Source organism: Myotis lucifugus, unplaced genomic scaffold (assembly GCF_000147115.1).
Source record: "Myotis lucifugus unplaced genomic scaffold, Myoluc2.0 scaffold_167, whole genome shotgun sequence".
NCBI classification, from domain to species: Eukaryota; Metazoa; Chordata; class Mammalia; order Chiroptera; family Vespertilionidae; genus Myotis; species Myotis lucifugus.
This window is the reverse complement of record NW_005871215.1, coordinates 50220-71022: the sequence shown is the minus strand read 5'-3', so window position 1 is coordinate 71022 and position 20803 is coordinate 50220. Positions and strand designations below refer to the sequence as shown.

Sequence of the window (20803 nt, the reverse complement as noted above, 5' to 3'; positions counted from 1 at the left end):
GTGTGATTTGGGTTTTCGTGCATTAATAGTAAACTGAAGCAAACAGCCCCTGGAAGCTGAAGCCGGCCTGGAGAGAGGCCCCAGGGAATAATTTTTCTGACAAAATTAAACGGGCACTTACCAAAGATGACCATGACGAGCAAGATGGGAAGGCCAATCAGAAAGTACAGAGGGGAAGCAACTGATTCCTTCTCGACATCGAACTCCAAGTTTCCCAGTTTGACCTAATGGAACAAGGAGAGTCGTCAGACCCAATGGAATTTGGTACCAATTTTCTCCCCCCACGTGGTTTCCCCCAAGATACAGAAAGAGATGGAAGCTAAGTGAGATATCTGAGTTCAAGTCCCATTCTGGAACAGATTAGCTCTGTGACCTTGAGCCAATGGAGAACATTCTCTGTGCCTTGGTTTCTAGATATATCATTTGAGGTGTCCTAGGTTAGACCTGGAGATTTGAGATCTGCAGATACCAAGGAAGCCAAAAGCATCGTGTCAACTAAGCCCACTCTACCTTAAGGAGCATAAACAATCTCTACAAACAAAGTGAAGGGCGGGCGAGGTGAGATCACAGGTCCTTTTTGCGCTGGGGGTTTAAAGAGGTGAAACCTTGAAGGTGAGAAGCCCCTTACCCTTTGACCAAGGAAACAACAGACTTTCATCTATTCCACATCTTTCATTTTCTGGGCAGGCCTATTTTAAATGAAGCAAAACCCAGTTTGGCAATTCTTCCTAGATGATCCCTGAGGGCTTTTACCAATTTTAGTTTTTGGTTATAAAAATTCTATACAACTTGTAGAGGGAAAAACTCACTATCAAGGCTTAGTTTTGCATTAACACACACACACACACACACACACACACACACACACACACACACACGTATTCAGGCACATTTCCACCCCTGGAGCCAGGGCAGCCCCTCTGGAAGCATCTGAGCAAAGTGCCAGAGCACAGATTCTGGACCCCAAAAGAGAGCCCAGGTTCTAAGACCCAGCCTTGCCCCCTGCTCTCCTTACCAGCTGCAGGAGCGTGAGATAGTTATCAACCATCCCATCCTCACGTTCTTCGTCTTTAAACTATAGCATCGTCATGACTACCTGTGCTCTATAATTTAAGTAAGTCAGCTCATGGCACTCCTGCTTAAAGCCCTTTAGTGTCAGCTCTCTTGGCTCCCACCATTCACTCTCCAGCTCCCTCAGAACATTCCCCTTGCTCCCTCCACTCTAGCCCCACTGGCCTTCTTGTTCCTCCTCAAATGTACCAGGCAGGCTTCCAACTGAGGGCCTTTTGCAACCTCTAGCTCCCTTCATCTTGCTCACTCTACTGCAGGTAGCCCACGGCTCATTCCTCTCCTCCTTGAGCTCCTTACTCAAATGGCATCTTTATAGGGAGAACTTTTCTTCCCACCATCAAGAACTGAAGGCACTGCCCTTATGTTTCTAGTCCCCTCCCTGCTTCATCTTTCTCCATAATTACCAGCATCTAACACTTTTTAAAAAATATTTTAAATTGAGGAAGGAGGGAAGAAGAAGGAGGAGGAGGAGGAGGAGGAGGAGGAGGAAAGAAGAGAATCAAACCCACAACCCAGGTATGTGCCCTGACCTTTTGGTGTACAGGACGACACTCAACCACCCGGCCAGGCCATCTAACACAATTTTCTTTTCTTTGCTCTGTATCTCTTTAGGTAACCTCCATAAAGGAGAGTGCTTTTGTCTCGTCTCCTCTGCTGTCCCCAGCACAGTGTGGCACTCAGGAACTATTTCATGAATAATGGAGAATGCTAGCATTTGCTCTTCTCAGCTAACTGGACATAGGGGAGCACTAGTGAGTTTAGCAGTTGTTATTGATTTGATGATGATTATTACCATCGTTACCATCCAACAGATGACAAAGGGAGGCCCGGCAAAGCTAGGTGACTCATCTAAGGCCACACAGCTATTAGCTGGTGCAGCTGGGACATGAACATATTTTTGTTTTGCCTTCCAGTCTGAAGTTCTTTTTTTCCTGTCCTTTATCCAATTATTTATGACTATAGGTCATAAAGCATTTTTTTCCTGTTATAGACTGTGCAGAGCCTCATATGGCATAAACACTATAAAGGGAGACTTCTAATATGTTTCTCTTCCCCATGGCCTCACATCTTTATTGGGGGACATAAATATATCAGGGACGGGGCCCTCAAACATGGCTGGGAAAAGATTAATCACAGCGAGTATGACTTCATGGTGGAGGAAGCAGCCACCACCCAGAGAGGATCTGGCCTCCATGAGACCTGAATGCTCCTCTGAGTGGGCTAGAGAGGCCCCCACTCTGGGGTTCTGCTGAGACTGTCATCTCTGCATTTGGGAAAAGAATGACAGCTCATCCGTCAAGGGGTGTGGAGATTCTGTTTGCAGATGCTACAGTATCAACGTATGGCTAGAACAAAAGCTATCAAGACTCATTAGCAGTGTAGACAATGGTGTGTTCACCGCTCCGACATTCAAATAGGCACGGGGAAGAGTTCTGGCAGCTATTTCGGAGGGACTATGCCGGGGCTTGCAATACCAACTTTGTTCATCTTCTATTTAAAGTGAAGATCTGAAGAATCAAGAAAGATTCCATTCTGGTTCAGCCAAGGAGTTCCCCCAAATAAGGCAGCATGCAGGGCGGTCAGGTGACCTACGTGAACTTTCTTGGACGAGGAGGCAATGCTGCTTGCAGCTCTGATGCCTTTAATTTTGCAGAGGATGGTGGTGAGATCTTGATTTCGAGTAATGTTTTCAAAGCTGCAATTTAACTGCTTATTTTCCCCATGGAAGAGAGTAATTTCAATGTCTTTCTTGGAAATGTTGAAGTTGTCATTTTCTTTCTGTGAAGAACAAAGCGAAGATGAAGAAATCAGGGTGCATGTGGAAACTCACAAACACAGCACACCTTTCTAGTTGAGGGGGGCACAGCCCACACGGAACAAGAGAAACATACCAGAATTTTTACTTCCAATTCTGTGTCCACCTCGGGGTCAACCCGATACCCTGTAAACCTGGGGTCCTCGAGGTACTGCAAGCTTCCACAATCCAAGTAGGTCTCCTGAACTTTCAGCTTCACAGTCACATTTGTACGCACTTTTGAACTCTTTAAACTGGGTGCTAAGAAACTGCAGTAAGTCGCCACGCACTGTTCAGAGACCTGAGGGAGAAGCAAAGGGCATTTCACAACGTCGTCAATGGGTCCCAGCTCTGGGATTTAAGAACCAAGTGACCCAGGCAACTGAACTTCTTTGCTTGTTTTCTCATCTGCCAAATGGGACAGCAATACCACCTACCTTGCAGGGCTGAATTAACCCTACATCAAAGTAAGTGAGATGAGGGGTCATTAAGTTAAATGAGGGCTACGTTACATGAGATTATCCACACAAAAACGCTTAGAATAGTGCCTAGCTATTGTTATTATTAATATTGATGACAATGAAAGCAGCCAGGGGATGCTGTGGGAAAAAACTGGTGCGCAGAGAGAAGTAGGCTTGAGAAAGCAGAAGACTTGGCACCAGTGGGCCTGTGTGTCCTTTGCTTGGGTCCTGGGAAACCCCCGGAAAGAGGACAGGAACCCCCATGAGGCCCAAGCTGGCTGAGCCATGTCGGGAACCTCCTGCAGCTCCAGCAGAAACCACTAACCACAGGGAAGAAAGGCTCTGCAGGCCCAACAGAAAATAGGGGAACACAAGCTACAGGGACAATGCATTCCCCTGGGAAGAAGAGCATGAAGCTGGAAACAATGCAGAACGGGTGCCCCACTTCACAGGTTTATGTATAAAAACTAACACATAAATATTGGCATTTTCAGGCGCAGAGAGAGGGGCAGAGGAAGCTGCTGGGAAAGAGAGGCTGACGAATGTTTTACAGAAGAGCAATAAGATGTGTGGAAAGGAATTAGTCAGGTGGGGTGGGGGGGCGGTTTCCTCTTCTTATTTACTCTCTAATACTGGCATATACCAAGGAGGCAGGAAGAGGCCAGAGGTGGGAAAATCTGATGCAAAGGGCTGAGATGCGGACAAGCAAAACCTCCTTCTCCCTTCACACCTTTCCAACGCGGGCTCCGGCTCACATTCTGGCGCAGCGGTAAAAACCACCGACCTGCTGCCCTGCCTACGCAGCAGCTGCAACCCCAGCAGGCCGGCTTCCTATTAGAGGTGTCTTCTAGGAAGATGATCGGTGATGGGGCCACCCTAACCTCATTATCCTCAACTCTCTCAATTTCCATACCAGTTATCAGCTGCCACTATCGAAAATGCTTTTTTTTTTAGTTTCCAAGCAACTGCTTGGCCAACCTCACTGGCCATCTTATTTGCTTTCACTCCTAAAATGGAGCTACTCTGCAAGGTTCCACCCCAGGTGCTCTTCTCTGCTTCTTCCGCGCGCTCACTCCCATGATGCTGTGCCCATTCCCCCTCTCACGGCAGCTTTGCGAAGAGGACAACCATCTCCAGCTCCTCACTCGGCCCGGCGGTCCAGACTTGCCCCCTTGAGAACAGCCCAATGGACAGCGGAGTCACCGGACCTGGTCACGTCTCAAACACACCTGCACTTGGCATGCGCACTCTCATCGGTCTCCTGGCCTTTTGCCCGTCACTGCCTCTCCCACGCACCATTGCCAATCATAAAGGCACCTATACTCACGCCACTCCCTGCTCAACGACCTCCAATTCTCCCCCTGCCTCAAGAATTGAGGGCAAAATCTGTCTGACAGCGAGGCAGCTCTCCAGCCAGCCCCCTCGCTCATTCCCAACCCGCCCTCTGGGTGCCAGCTGACACATTCCCACCACAGGCCTGGGAGTGACCTGTCCTCGTCCTCTGCACCTGAACTGGCCTTCCCGTCCCCACCTATCCAGTCCTACCCAGCCTGCTCCACTCGCAGACATTCTTAACCCCTCCCCACTTAATCCCCCTCACGTGGAAACACATAGCCCTCTTGGACTTATGGGGTTTCTGAGCGGGTCGGGAAGCAGAGGCCTAGAATTTGAGGACACCCCATGCTTTCAATGTCAATGCCAGTGGGGATCGGCTATTTCCCTCCATGAAGGCAACGTGACCATCTTATTTATTTTTTCCCCTGCAACCATCAAAATGTTTTGCCCACAGTAGATGCACAATTAGTTCTACTTGATCTAGGAACAGTGCTGGGAGGGAGAGCAAGTCCACTCACACATTCAGGCCATGCCTCTGGTCAGAGGGTCAACCTATGCAAACAACTCAATGGGATGTGATCACATCATGGGGACATGGTCTGGAATCAGATACAACGTGAGGCTTGGAACTGGCTCTGAAGTACGTCAGCAGGCGGTCATGTGTGTGACAGGCCGTAAGGATGACTTAGGAAGGCCTCCTGGAGCCTGAACCCACACTGGGGCCAGGCTTGTGAGCGCTCACGTGGCCAGGAAGTGGTCAGGCTGGGCCCCAGCGAGGCTGCAGCTGTTACATTTCATTAAAGCGGGACAAAAAGGCAAGAGAGGGTGAGGAGAGCATGCGGGAGGAGTTTAGACCTGCACTCAGAAACCCCAACCTGTATCTGAAACCCATCATTTCTTGTGATGAGGCCCATGTGTGATTTCTGTTGGTGTAAGAACTGAGTGAAGGGTAGACACCAGACCGCTGTGTGGAGAGATGAAAGGCAAGAGGAAGCGAGGTCAGAAGGAAGGGACCAGGTCAGGTCAAAGAGACAATGGCAAGAGAAGAAGCCTGTGATATGACCTCTGGGACTTTAGAGGTCACTGACCCGCTGAACCACAGCTCTCGGTGCGATGGAACACCCCCTGCTCGCCACAGGAATGCCATTTTTCTTTACATCACGCCTTCACCACTCACACAGCGTTTTCACACGTATCACACAGCGTTTTCACACGTATCATAAACATTGCCTCATTAGTGACTCGCCACAAATCATACACGGGGGAAATGGCAGGTCCTGTCTGAGCCTCAGCTTGAAATACTCAACACAGGTATAAGGTCCTATTATTTCCGTTATAGCACAGATGGTATATATATAATGATGGTATATATATAATGTCACAAGGCACAGAAATAAACCATATACCCCAACATATTTTGGTGTTATAACAAAATCATCCTTGAAAATAACTATTACAAAGCAGCCGAAGACTTACGTTTATGTTTCCTTTTAACTCATGTGAAATGATTAAGTTGTCAATTACATCAAAATTTCTGCCCATGATGGTTATATTTTGACCACCACTGCAAGAAACAAAGCAACAATAAGAGTTTCATAGTAAACAGGCCTTTGCGTTTGTGAACAAAGCTACCAATTTATTCACACTTACCATGAAACTCAGGTTTGAGAGCAAATTAACAAATCTTAATTTCAAATGCAGGACACATTTTAGAAGTCTTTTTAATGATACTGGCTACAAAATCATAATTTTTAAGATACATACATATAAAAAATCATGTCAGATCCTATTATAATTTGTAGGAAATGCCCAAATCCTTTCATGGAATTTTGAGTTTGTTGTGTCATGTTGCCACATATAATCAGATCATCAGCTGTATCTTGCAAAGGTTTCACTGAACAGAATGTTGTTTGATTGCTGCTTAATCTATATGAAGATTCTTCAGTCTAACAATTTTCAAAATCAAACTCCCTACCTACCAATTATATTTATTTAGGGAGACAGAAAACACTTTGGACAAGGTAAAATTATAAGTGACAGCAAACCATATAAATAACAGCTACATTCTATCTCTCCAAAACCAAGCCTAATGAGTTCATATATTCTTAGCACATAATCGCATATAAGCAAAGTGGTCATTAGATGTGAAATAAACAGCTGTTCACAGCTCTGGCTGCCCTCACACCCTCGTTCATGTAGGTCACTAGACACTCATTCCAGGGGACAGGAGCCTGGTATGTCAGCTGGGCCCATGACGACAAGACCAGGACGTGGGCACGAGCAGGCTAATTTGTGTAGGGCAGAAGAAAGACATCGAGCCCTGAACCTTCCTGCCACAAGGAGAAAGGGCCCAGCTGGCCTCATGCCAGCCTGTCGCCATTACTAGAAACCAAGCCAAGCGTGGCCCATGGCCGGACTGCAGAGCCGTGTTCTTGCCCAGGAGTCATCGAGAGACACAGGCTCAGAATGTCATAGGTGACTGGACAGCAAGAAGCCTCTTATTTTATGGCAAAGCAGAACACTGGTGTCTTAGAGCACAGCACCCCGGGAGCCTGGGCAAGTCATTTGAACACTCCATGCCTCAGTTTCTTCATCTGCAAAAGGGGCCACTCAGAGTAGAGCCTTTCCGCCTGTGAGCATTAACTGAGTCAATAGCTATTCCACAGCAGGCATGTGGGGAGTGCCGCGTCAATGTGCGCTTTTATTCATAGGAAGGAATTAGACCCAGAGCAGGGACTGTCATGCTTGGGCCTTGGTTTAGAAATGTCAGTTTTCCTCATGCCACTGTTATGGGTGGAACTACTGAAGTCCTAATTCCTAGTACCTCAGAATGTGACTACTTTTGGAGACAGGGTCTTTAAATAGGTCATTAAGGTTAAAGGAGGCCATTGGGGTAGGTCCAAATCCAGTATGACTAGTGTTCTTATAAAAAGAGGAGGTTAGGACACAGACAGGCACAGGGGGAGACCATGTATGGACACAGGGAGGAGAAGGCCATCTATGAGCCACGGAGAGAGGCCTCAGAAGAAACCCACCCCGACAGCACCTTGATCTTGGACAACCAGCCTCCAGAAGTTTGATGACATAAATATCTGTCATTGAAGCCGCCCAGTTTGAGGTACTTTGCTATGGAAGCCCTAGCAGCCGAGTGTGTCCACCTCTTGCTTAATCTTAAATAAGAATATTCAAAGTGATTTTTTTCTTTTTTCTTTTTAAAGCTGCATCTGTAGTTTCACCTAGACAGTACTTTGAAAATAAGCTTCATGCTGTGTTAGGTGAAGAAACTATTTTAGGGTTATTTTTCAAAATCTGAATGTGAATTTAAATTCAACTAGGGAAATAATCTTTTTCTTTGGACTCATCTGGAAAGGTTTATTTCAGAATATCCATCTCTCATTTAGGGGAAAATCCTTGAAATTAGATACTGCTTTTGATTTAGACAGCTCCCAATACTTCCTCCAATTATTCAAAACAGCTTATTCTAAAGGTTTTAAAACAAAGGATGTAAGAAGGAAAAAGCTTTGTGTCATGGTAAAAGTGAGACAGAGTGAAGAGGGTTACGTGACTGTAGCAGGTGATTCCTATATGACATTGAGTGAAACTCATGAAGTTCATGCACCTGACCTTTTTAACCACAACGAGAGAAAAATCTGACTCTAGAAAATACCTGGTCCAGGTGGTAGCAGGATAGATGAGGGAACAGCGCGGCAGAGCAATGTAAGACAAGGACCCCACGGAAGAACAGTTCCCGCCGTCGAACTGGATACACACATCCTTCATCTCTTTCCGGCTTGATGGCAGGGAGAATTTCATGTGGGTGTCATTTAGCACGTGGCTCACCCGTACTCTAGGAAGGGGTAGAAACAGAACTCATATGAAACAGACAGCCCAGCTGCTTACCAACAACAGTTCATGACCAGCAGACAACTGCTGACTAATCAGGGCCACTTGTCCTGTTGGGGTATTATCCCTGTCAGGGTTCCTCTTTCTTTTGTGAATGTTTTTGTTTTGTGGATCCTCACCTGAGGATATTTTTTTCCATTGCTTTTTCAGAGACAGTGGAAAGGATGGAAGTGGGGGGTGGGGGGAGGCAGAGGGAGAGATAGAGAGACAGAGAGAGAGAGAGGGAGAGAGAAACACCAATGTGAGAGAGACACATTGATTGGTTGCCTCCTGCATATGCCTCGACAGTGGGGGCGAGGGGAGGGAAGGGAGCAAACCCGAAACTAAGTTATGTGCCCTTGACCAGGAATTGAACCTGCAGCCCTTTGGTGCACAGGCTGACACTTTAACCACTGAGCAACGCTGGCCAGGGCTCTTTGTTCATTTTTATGTTTCTATTTGCATTTTTCTTGGAAGTGAGGAAAGAAGCAGCCAATAGAAAGTGGAACATGGACTGGGTATTAAGTTATATTAAGGAATTACTGTTAATTTTGTTGAGTACAATCATGGCACTATCCTTATCTGTTAGAGATACATACTGAAGTATTTATGAGTGAAAGGATATGGTGTCTGGGATATGTTTCGAAAAACTCTGACTGCAATTCTTCCTTTCCCTCCAAAAAATGTGGAGGAGATGGATGAAGCAAGATTGGCAAATATTGGTAAGTTCTGAAGCTGGTGGATGGGTACAGAGAAGTTCATACACTCTTCTCTCTTGTGTATGTTTGGAAATGTCCATAATGAAAAGCTTAAAAAAAAAGAGAAGTCCCAGTTGAGCTCCGGGAGGGTAGAACCCAACCCCGGGCAGAGAGGGAAATTCTGCTGTACGAAAAGCACTGAGCCCAGGACTGAAGTCCACGCGGAGGCCCAGGGGCGCAGAATCCATCAGCCATCGGAGCCAAGCTGCCTAGCAACTTGCTCCAGACTGGAAATGAGCTGGGACTCCCCTGGTGCGCCTGACACCTGCAGGGTGTGCCCTTGCCACCCTTCAGGAGTCAACGCAGAGCCTTCTACAACATGCCCCTGGAACCTGCAGCCTCCTCGGTGCATCGTGTCTGCAGTAGGCATCTAAGGCACTATCATTAGGACTGGGTTGTGTCTGGACAGTACTCAGTGTAATTACGCTACAGGAGAATTTATTATTACAAAGGACATGTGCATGATAATTAACTTTCACACACAGACCCTTTAAGTTGTAATAATAGATTCAAACAGTAAGGCAAAATCAAAAAGCACACGGGTCAGTTTGTACTTACGCCTCCTCAGATTTTCATTCTAGCTCTTGGAAACTCTTCACAAAATAACTGGTAATTGAAATTCAAACTTGTTTATAAATTTTAGAAGGAAAGAGGTGGAAATGTGGGTCATTCCACTACCATTCTCCTATTTTTCTCTTTTAGAGTAATTAGGCTTTAAAAAATACTATATTGAAAGAGTTTGGGATTATAGCACGAATTCAGATGCAGGATTAACTGGGCATTATGTTTACTGCTCGTGAACTTGGGTTCACCACACAAATGTGGTTAGCGAAATGCTACATGCAGAAAGGTCTCTTACTCATTGAATTTAATAACTGCAGTATCTCAAGACACATTCGGAATTGAAATGAGAGCATAAAGAGTCCGGAACAGGGTGAAGCTCTGAAAACGACTTACTTCCCAGGGAACACACAGGTGTCTAACTTCAGATTTCGTTATACAAAATGACAGGCTTTTGCAATAAGGTGTTTAGCCAGGATAAATGGCACAAAAATACCTATGTCGTGCAGATACAGCCACTAACGTGAGCTGGATAATTCTGGTAAGTAGCAGAACAGAGGAAAGCCATCGGTGAGCAGCTTTCCCCAGAAGGTGACAGACATCCCAAATTTACTGCTACGAGGGGAAGGGGATGGCAGCTATATGTGGCAAATGAATTAAAACAGAAAATCAGTAAATAAGTGTGGCAGATTGAAATGCTGTACAAATCTGTTTTAGTAGTTAAAAACCAAAACACCACGCTTCAGCAGATTGCCGTCAATGCATTCCCATGACGGGGACAAGCTCAGTATTATACTTCATGTAGATGGCAACGTCTTATTTCAAATTAGCCCAGATTTATAAAAGCTAACAAGCACAAAACTCAAATTATCTATCATGCTATTATCACATATCTTTTTTTGGGGGGGTGGGGGGGGTAGCATTGGTACAACACTGTCAGTGAGACAGTGAAATGTTTTCTCTCAAAAGTTTCATTGAAAGGATGAATTAGGAGAAAAGAAGTCATAGAAATAATGATGTCAAGTGGTGCACTGACCAGTTATTTTTTGGCTTGGGGTATTTGTTTCTTCTTTTTTTAAAATACTAATTTACATTCTATTTAGTTATTATTTGGGCCTGAAATCAACCCAATAAAGAGAAGGCTATAAAGAATAAAATGGATCAGAAAATTTCTTTTAACTTTGGGCCATCTACTGAAGAGTTGCTATTATTTTCCCATCAAAATTGGAGGTACTCGCTCAGTTGGTATGGCTCAGTAGTTGAGCATTGACCCTGAACCAGGAGATCACGGTTCGATTCCGGGTCAGGGCACATGCCCAGGTTTTGGGCTCAATCCCAAGTAGGGGGCATACAGGAGGCAGCCAATCAATGATTCTCTCTCATCATTGATGTTTCTATCTCTCTCTCCCTCTCCCTTCCTCTCTGAAATCAATAAAAATACATTTAAAAATAATATGATGTACTTGACTGTTTTTTCTAAGTGGATCATCTTCAAAATGATATTTGATATTCAAAATACTTGGTTTTGTTTAATGAAAACAAATCAATACCGAAAATAGACAACATCCTGAAACTGTTGTGTACTGAGATTTTGGGGGGTAATGTGAGACAGATTCTTTCACAATTAACTTCAAATGTAGTGTATAAATGATTTTACTATTAAAAATATATTATATCAAATATTCAGAGTAATTGGTCCACTCTGGCACATGGAAATAATTTGACTACATAATGATTATATTTGGCATAAGTTTTAGCGTTTCACCACATTATTGAGAAAAATTACTAGTATTTGAACTCACACATCCTTATCACAAGTACTGGTTCCTTTCAGGATCATGACGATGTTATCAGACGCCCGCGTGAAGTTTGCTCCTGTGACTATCACGTTACTTTTCCCTAAGGTTGATATTTTCTGTGGCTCAATGGACTTAACAGAGAAGACCTATTGGAAATAAAAGATTAAAACACAAGATCAAAGCTAAGAAATGGCATTGCTCCAAAAAAAATCTGTTTATGCGCTGCAGTTCGAAGAAATCACTGGGAAATTACAACATTTTGCAAACACAAGCAGACAGTGTTTAATGAAATCAATGAATTCAAGGAAGAGCGCTGAAGATTCATGTCTCTCAACACGCGACAGCATGAGGTCAAACCAATTAGTCTTTGTCTCACAAGACAGTTGAAAATATAGTTGAAGAGCCTGACATTCTGTCTGAAGAGTGAAATAGCATGAGAGTCTCAAAAATGCTAGCTGCCTCCCAGCCCCTGGAGGCTCACAATGTAACAAAATGAAGAAAGAGACAAGGAGTCCACTGCTCATGGGCCAACGACAGACTCATCATTAGTTAGAATAAATGTCATTTTGGATAACTTTAATTCCCAAGGAAGCAGTTCCTGTTTTGTTTTGTTTTTTCAGATAGGCTATTTGAATCAAGGAGTATACTGTAGGGAGAAACCTGGTCAGTCACCTAATATCAAGTAGTTGGATGCCTAACCCAGGTGGCCAACCATTGCTTCTCCACAGTTTGCAGATGCCACCATTTCCTCCTTGGTACCCATTGCAAGCTTTATCAGGCCTTTCTTCATCAAGTAAGTTTCCCTTGGAAACCTGATACCTGACCCTATGTTATGCACCTTACTTCTTCATTTTCAATGTCTAATCAAATTCCCTTAAAAAAAAAGCCCTAGCTGGTTTGGCTCAGTGGATAGAGTGAAGGGTTCAATTTCGGGTTCCATCCCCATTAGGGGGCATGCAGAAGGCAGCCGACCAATGATTCTCTCTTACCATTGATGTTTCTCTCTCTACCTCTCCCTTCCTCTCTGAAATCAATAAAAATATATTAAAAAATAAATTTAAAAAAGACCTTTTTGATGGCAAGAATCATTTTCCTTTTCAAAGCTAAAACAATCCCGATTTCTTACTTTTCTCCTATAGATGCTGCCATCTATCATTGTGGTGCTTCTGTAGAGCATTACTGGCAAGTCTGTATTCTCCTATAAGTACCGCGCACTAACCGATGGTGCCACTGGAGTTCCTGTATTCTCCTATAATGTGGTGACTAAAACTGGACAGAAGGTTCTAAGATTCTGGCCAATATAAAGTACAACAGATCTTTAGCGTGAGTGACTCACACTCCTGATATCTGAAAACAAACTGTAGGTCCAGAAATGCATAATCATGTAGAATTTGGTCAAGGCCTAAACACCGAGTGTATCCACTTGGAGGATGAAGTTTAGGAGGAAGGCTTTCCTTTGCTGGGAAAGGTTCAGTCACATCCAATACCTGCCTATCATCTGCTTCTTGAAGCAGCGTAGTATTCTCGGCTCCTTTGTGTGTGTGACACTCACCAGGATGGCCTTGCTGGGCTGCTGGGCCTGCCCATCCCACTGAAAGGGGTGCTTGATCATTCTGCCACTTGGCAAACACAGGTGCTATATGGTAGAGCCATCACCATCACTCATCATCACTATGGATTGGTTTTTCCGATTGAGGTAAATCCATCGTTAATGTCATTACAGCAATGATGTAATGTGACAGAGAATTGATTTCAGCGGCAGAATTTATTTTAATCGCCTGGTAAAGGACTTTAGCCCCATATTTATAGAATCATGGGGGGCCTGAAAGGGTCACTTTAATTATTCTGTTATACTTGAGTGCATTTTATGGGGGAAATTATCTGCAAGAGTGGTCCTTGGAATGGAGGGATTAGCAGAGACTTAAAGATAAATCCCTTGCAAATGTCAAGTGTGTGTTGTATAGCAAAAGGCTTACTCTTTGCTCTGACATTGTGACAGCTAAGTGAAGAAGTATTTACCAAACACCTACAGCGTCCCTAGAATAGCGCTAGGTACTGTGGGGGCACATAATGTGTGTACTAGGTCAGGAGCTGGCAAACTACTGGATTTGTCTGTAGCAGCCAAGTCCACCCTATGGCTTGTTTCTTTATGGCCCATGAAAATTTGTCAAAAAAGAAATAGTAATAATACATGACATGTGACAATACATGAAATTGAAATTTCAGTGTCCATAAAGAAACTGTTTTTGGAACATAGGCACACCTACTCATTTGTGCACTTTCTTTTTGCCTGTTTTTCCATTGGTTTTTAGAAAGTGGAAGGCAGGGAGGGAGGGGGAGGAAGAGAGAGAGAGAGAGAGACATATTGGTTGCCTACCACACAGGGGCTAGGATCAAACTTGCAACCCAGGTATGTGCCTTTGACTGGTAATTGAACTCACAATCTTTCGGGCTGGCACTCTAACCACCGAATCACACTGGCCAGGGCATCTGTGGCTACTTTCACACCACAGTGGCAGATTTTAAGTGTTACAATAGAGACCTCATAGCTCACAAAGCCTAAAATATTTATTGTCTGGCTCTTTGTAGAAGTTTGCTGACTCTTACACTAGAGGAGTCCACTGTCTTCCTAGGGGGTCAAGAGAAACCGTGCATTTGTTTTGTTTTATGTGAACATCAATGTAGACTCATATTTACATCCAAGCCGAATACGATTCCCAGGTCCTTTCTGCTTCTTATATTTATACTGTTGATATCTATTCAAGCAAATGCTACTTCTCTACTCTGAGTAGAGGGTCAAAAGAGCCTTATAACGAATGTACACGAGGTTTTGGAGGGGTTTATATTTTGTTGCTTAAATGGCTCTACAAACACTATCAGAGGACCAGCCATGTCGCCTTCTTAACTTTTATTTCCCCCCACCCCCCGCCCCGAGGAGAGACAGCCCTGCCACTTCAAAAGGATTTCATTTGAAAACCTTATTGTTTAGAGAAGTTTCCACTGGCGTCTAGGATGGAATCCAGCTCTGGACTATCTCATGGAAGCAGATGCCTCCACTCTGCTTTCAACGAGGGTCAGATTAGTTGTCCTTTGTTTGCTTGGAGAACCTCTCCTAATCTTAATAAGTGAGTCAAAGAGCTACCAAGAGGACCTCATTAAATCAACGGTGCAGGTACACACACACACACACACACACACACACACACACATTGGGTAGCTACAGGGCTGTGCTATACGACTGCAACAATTCTTAGAAATGTAACATTTTCTATTTTTACTGATAAAGATTTTTAAAATCCAGTACAGACTGAAGGCAAGGAATGATCTCCCCACAACTGTTCCACACACTTACTATTTTAGGTTGATTTTTGTATTTTAATCAAGAGTTAATTCACCATCTGACATGAAGTGGTGGGCCCCACAAGCTTATACATAGAAGGGCTTGGGTAACTTAAAAACGTAATCTAGCTTGAAACAAAGACAGTTTCTACAGGGATATTCTTCCCCATCCTCTGTCCAAGGATTTCCACATATCAAATCAAAGCACCACAGAGTGTAACCCTCACAGCCCTGTGGCGTCCAGCAATTAACCGCAGAGTAGCCTACTCCCTGTCAGTTACATTTGAAAGACTTAAGAGTCATTTTTAAATGGTTGCCCAACTTTAAATTATGTAATAAAATAGTATGAGCTCCGGTTGCTTAAATCACTCCACTCCCTGTTTTGTACAAGAAAGCACGTCAGAAACGGGTTAACTAGGCGATTACAGAATACCCAAGTAGTTGTATTTTTTTTAAAAACAAAGTCGTTTAAGTTATTGGAAATAGAACACCTCTAAGAAATAGTCATCTCTGAAAAGGTCTAAGAGGATTACTCCTGACAGAAAGAGTACCTTTTGTGAAGTCTGACGTCAACACAATTCAAACTGCCATGACATTAATGGAGAGGACACTGCTAGGATTGAAAAGAATATTGGAAAGAGGTACATGAGGAAGGCTCAGTTTATTAAGGCCAACGTGTTCTCTATTAATCTGTTAAAAAGAATCTGAATATAGCAAAGCTCTCTGTGGGCCTGGACCTGAATCAACATTCAGTAAAATGTCTCTCAGATTTTCACTCATGAAATTAGTTGAAACAGGACTGGATGAAAGTCACGTGGATTCAAACCCAGCTGGAAATCTGAAACCAAAGGGCCTTAGAGAGATGAAAGGTAGCATAACTAATTAAAGGAAAGCCTCCTGTAGGGCTCTACAGGGGTGAGGATTTGGTTCAGAATTATTTAACGTCTTTATTAATGACTGAGCAGGGCAGAAGTAATATATTAATGAAATGTACAGATTGAGAAGAGTGGCAACCAGCAGTGGAGATGGTAAAGTGTAAAAGGAGGTGAGAGATGGAAAGAAAATACAATCCCATCAAAGAAAAATTAGAGAACTAAATGGATCAAAAAGGTTATCCATTTGCTGCTTGGGCCCCTGGTACAGACCTCAGAAACTTGAGATGTAACTTCCAGTTGGTCCCGGGAACGAGCAAGAGCTAGAATGCCGACTGAGGTAGACCTGCGACCTCCAGGGACAAGGTGATGGACCACAGCCCCGTGCTGAGAGATCAAGGCTCACTTCTCTGACCGGGGGACTCTAAGGTGAGGCTGCCATGGCCCAGGGTGGGGCTGCCAAGGCCACTCCATAAAGCTGCTACCCTTTGTCACTGAGCCTTCCTGGTGTGGCACCTCAGAACCGGACTGGCTGATTGAACTGGCCGACCAGGACTCCATGACCAGGGAGGGCAGCTCTCCCTCTCCAGCAGGGACCCCGGGTTGCGGATTGAACCCAGCCACTCAGGATCCACCCTTCTGCTGGGTTTCACTTTGGCAGGAGACTCTTGCTGCTCCACTCTCCTAAGGGCCTCAGTTTCCCTCCTGTGTTAGAGAAGATGCCGGCTTTGCCTGGGTCTGACTCCATCACTCTGACACCCAACCTACCCGTCTCCTCTGGAGGCTCGATACTAACACGCTCCCCTCACAGCCTGCCCAGGCTGGAGGTCTTTGTCCCACCCGTCTGCGGCACAGATGGGGCAGGCTTGGCAGCCAAGTGCCAAGAGAAGCTAGTATTAGCTTCCTCCCTTCCAGGTTGATTTTTATCATCAATACCACTTGGTTTACTATTTGTTTATTTTCATCTAAGGTCATACAATGTAGAGTAGTGGCCAAAACTGTGGGCTCTGCCATTAGACTGCCTTGGTTCAAGTCTCTTGCCTGTCGTTTACTTCCTGCTCACCCTCTGTAAAATGTCCTGGTCTATAAAACGGGCAAAATTGGTCCATCGTGAGGCTGACATAAAGAGATACTCGGGGCTGCGGATACAGCATAGGTTCCACTGGCATCAGCTATCACTACTCAGTGCGTTCTGGCATTCCTGCTTCCATCCTTTTCTCTTATGCACATTCACCTGTTGCCTGAAATGAATCTTACTTCCTCCAAAATATCGCAAGTTTTACAACGCAAGCTCCATGAGGGTGCACACTTTGCCTGCCTGTCTAGCACAAAGTATGTGTTCAATAAACATATTTTGAACGCAAGAGTGAATGAATGAACAATTGGCAGTGAATCCCACAGCACCCAGTACAGTGGTGAGCCCACAGGAGCTACTCAACAAGGTACATATTAAAGTTAATTTCACTTTCAAAGGCAAGGTCCTTATCGCCTATGAGAAATTAAAATGCATATTCAAAAGTGATGGAGGAAGAGAAAGAAAGGAATAGTTTGAATGTAAATTCCTCTAGAGGAGACATGGCTGTGTATGGTTTATTTCTGCACTTTGGCGATAAGCCTACCATCAAGAACAACAAATATTAGAACAACATCATTATCACAGATCTTCACAACCTCCCTTGAGAACAGGAAAGAGAGCAGCCACTCTTCTCTCAGCAGGCAGAGGCACTAGATAGAAGATTGTTAAGAAAAGGAAGGAAAAGAGGGTGGGGCAGGGTGACAGGGCCAACCGTCACTGAAAGTACTTCTCAGCCAAAGGTCAGACACTGGGTTTTGAGTCCGTTTCCCTATGTTGGCGATGCTTTTCCTTAACCCAGTCCCTGGCAAATGACAGCACTTATCCTTAGGTCAGAGTACAGGGTTGGGTCATAGGTCATGAATCTGTGCAAGGGCAACAGGCCCAGACTGGGATTGAACCAGAAACCCTATCTCCTAAGGATCATGTCCTGGGATGAGAAAATTCATATGCTAAAAAAAAAAAAAAAGATCTCATGAATCAGCACTATGGGCATATAAGACTAAAATAACTCTCAGGAGCATTCTAATGCCTTTGAGGAACAGAGTGAAACCTCCTGGGTCTGGCTGGAAGGCCCTGTAGATGCAGGCTCCAGGGGCATTCCAAACCCATGTCCCATATTTTCCTGCAACCTTCTGCTCCAGCCAAATTGAATCACTTGGGTTTTCCTAGAAGGGGTACCCCAGAATTTTCTGGCACCCCCACTATGCCTTTGCTTATACTAGTCCCTCTGCTTAGAACACCCACTCCTTAGTCTCCATGCGTTTGGAGGCTTCTTGTCTCTCAAAGGTCAGCTGAAACGCCATCTCTGTCAATCAATCTACCCATCAATCAAAGACTTAATGAACCGCACCCATGAAGTGTTTTTCACTGCCAGGCACTGGGTTTACATAAACAGGGATGACTAAGATAAGGCCTGAGGCACAGAGAAACTCTCTGGGTTTGTATACTTTCTGGTACTTTCCCCATCCATGTTAACATTTCCTATCTTGTACTCTTACTTATGTACTCAAGTATGAGAGTCATGAGCCTGATGGCAAGAGAGGTCCCTGATTCATTCGTGTCCTCCTCATTGCATCCATGGAGCTCAGTAAAATGGCATCTAACAGGTGCTCCATAAATACCTGTAGGAAGAACAAACCCAAGCTCAGCATCATGAGCTTAAGACCGTGTCTGCAACAGACACGCCGCATGTCCCAGTGCCTGGCACCGTGCTGAGTGCTCAGTAGATAGGTGATGTGGGAGGATGCCTTGATGGAAAGCTCTCCATGGCTTTTCTGCTGGGAAGAGAGTGTTCAGGCCAACATGGGGACCCAAATCAGAAATCTGAATTTTCCCATTCCACACGATAGTGAAAGACAGCAGTGTTTCATGGAACATGAGAAATTCTTCCTGTGACAAATAACTCTGTTCTCTATCAACCAAAACTGAGATTCTGTGCTGAGTCATATATTTAAAGACAACACATTTCAGTATCAACTAACTGCCTCTCCCCAAACTAAGAAGCACCCATGGAGAAGCACTGATGATGGGTCTGGGCTTTGTTTATCTTCAGCCTCCTCCTGCTCTCTAGTGAGCCCAGTAATTTTAACCATACAGCATCAAAGGTCAACATATACAGGAAGACAGTACAAGAAACCAGGAGTCAGTGACTTTAGTTTTTCCCCTTTAAAATAAAAGAAATTTAAAAAGCCATTGCCTGGACATTACTCAACAATGAAAAGGACCAAACTATTGATACATAAAGGAACTCAGATAAATTTCCAGAGAATTACATTGAGTTAAAAATGCCTAGCCAAGAAGGGTACATCTGGGCGATTCCATTTATAATATGATAAAATCATAGAAACCGGGAACAGATCAGTGGTTGCCTGGGTCAGAGGTGGGGAGTGGGAGGTGGAGGGAAATGCATATGGCTGTATATGGGCAACACGGGGTGACAGGGCTGCTTTGTTGTCTTGATTGTTGTCACTGTCAATATCCTACCTGTGAGGTTGTGCTATAGTTTTGCAAGATGTTAGTTACTATTGGAGGAAACTGGGCAAAATATATATGAGATCTCTCTGTATTGTTTTCTTATAACTATATGTGAATCAACAATTATCTCCAAAAACAGTTGAATTTTTTTTCCAAAACGATCTTGAAAAAGAACAAAGTTGAAGGATTCACACTTTTTGGTTTTAAAACTGATCACAAAGTTACAGTAACCAAAACAGTGTGTTATGGTTATAAAGCTAGACATATAGACCAATGGATTATATCCATAAATAAATCCTCACATATTTAGTCAAATTATTTTCAACAGGGAGGCAAGATTATTCAGTGGGAAACGAACAGTCTTTTCAACAAATGGTGCTGGGAAAACTGGATATCCACCTGCAAAAGAATGGAGCTGGGCCCTTTCCTTATACCATATACAAAAATTAACTCAAAATGGACCAAAGCATTAAGTCTAAGAATTAAAACTATAAAACTCATAAAAGTAAATGTGGAGGAAAAGTGTAATAAAACTGGATTTGGCAATGATTTCTTGGGTACAATATCCAAAGCACAGGCAACAAGATAAAAATCTGTAAACTGGACTTTATCATTACATTAAAAAATTCTGTGCAAAAGACATAGTCAGAAGAATGAAAAGGCAATCTACAGAATGTGAAAAAATATTTGCAAATCACATACCTGGTCGGGGATTGATATCTGGAATATATAACAAACTCCTATAACAACAAAAAACACAAACAACATACCAAAACGATGGAAGCAACCCAAATGCCCATCAACAGATGAATGGAGAAACAAAATGGGGTCTATCCACACAATAGAATACTATTCAGTCTTTAGAAGGAAAGAAATTCTGAACATGCTACAATATGCATGAACTTTGAGGACACTATGTTAAGTGAAACAAGCCAGTCACAAGAAGACAAATCTTGTATGATCCCACTTTTATAAGGTACCTAGGGTAATCTATCTCAGAGACAGAAAGTAGAATGGTAGTTGCCAGGGTCCGAGTAGAAGGCAAAATGGGGAGTTATTGTTTAATGTGTATAGAGTTTCAGTTTTGCAAGATGAAATGTGTTCTGGCAATGGATGGTGGTGATGGTTACACAATAGTGTACACGTATAAAAGGATGGTAGAGATGGTAAATTTTATTCTATGTGTATTTCACCAAAATTTAAACAACGGAAACAACAAAGAAAAGTTTAATTTTTTAAAAAAAGTCACTGCCTCCTTGATCCCAGTTCCTGTAACTATGCCTTAGTTTTATAAATCAATGGGAAGAGAAAGGTCCCTCACTTAACAAGCCCATCAATTATTAAGACCTCAAAGACTTTTAAAGTCTGAAATATTGGCAC

At 43.8% G+C, this 20803-nt stretch overlaps 1 protein-coding gene across 1 annotated transcript in view; it reads right to left on the bottom strand.

The window, feature by feature from the left end:
• PLXNC1 (plexin C1) overlaps nt 1-20803 on the bottom strand; it is a gene marked incomplete at its 5' end in the record, with an annotated part of 115487 nt that overhangs the window by 55451 nt on the left and 39233 nt on the right. The window contains 6 exons of the mRNA XM_006096091.2: nt 122-224; nt 2665-2850; nt 2964-3167; nt 6139-6226; nt 8330-8509; nt 11666-11808. Of these exons, the coding sequence (XP_006096153.1) occupies nt 122-224; nt 2665-2850; nt 2964-3167; nt 6139-6226; nt 8330-8509; nt 11666-11808 (904 nt within the window). The remainder of the gene's footprint in view (nt 1-121; nt 225-2664; nt 2851-2963; nt 3168-6138; nt 6227-8329; nt 8510-11665; nt 11809-20803) is intronic.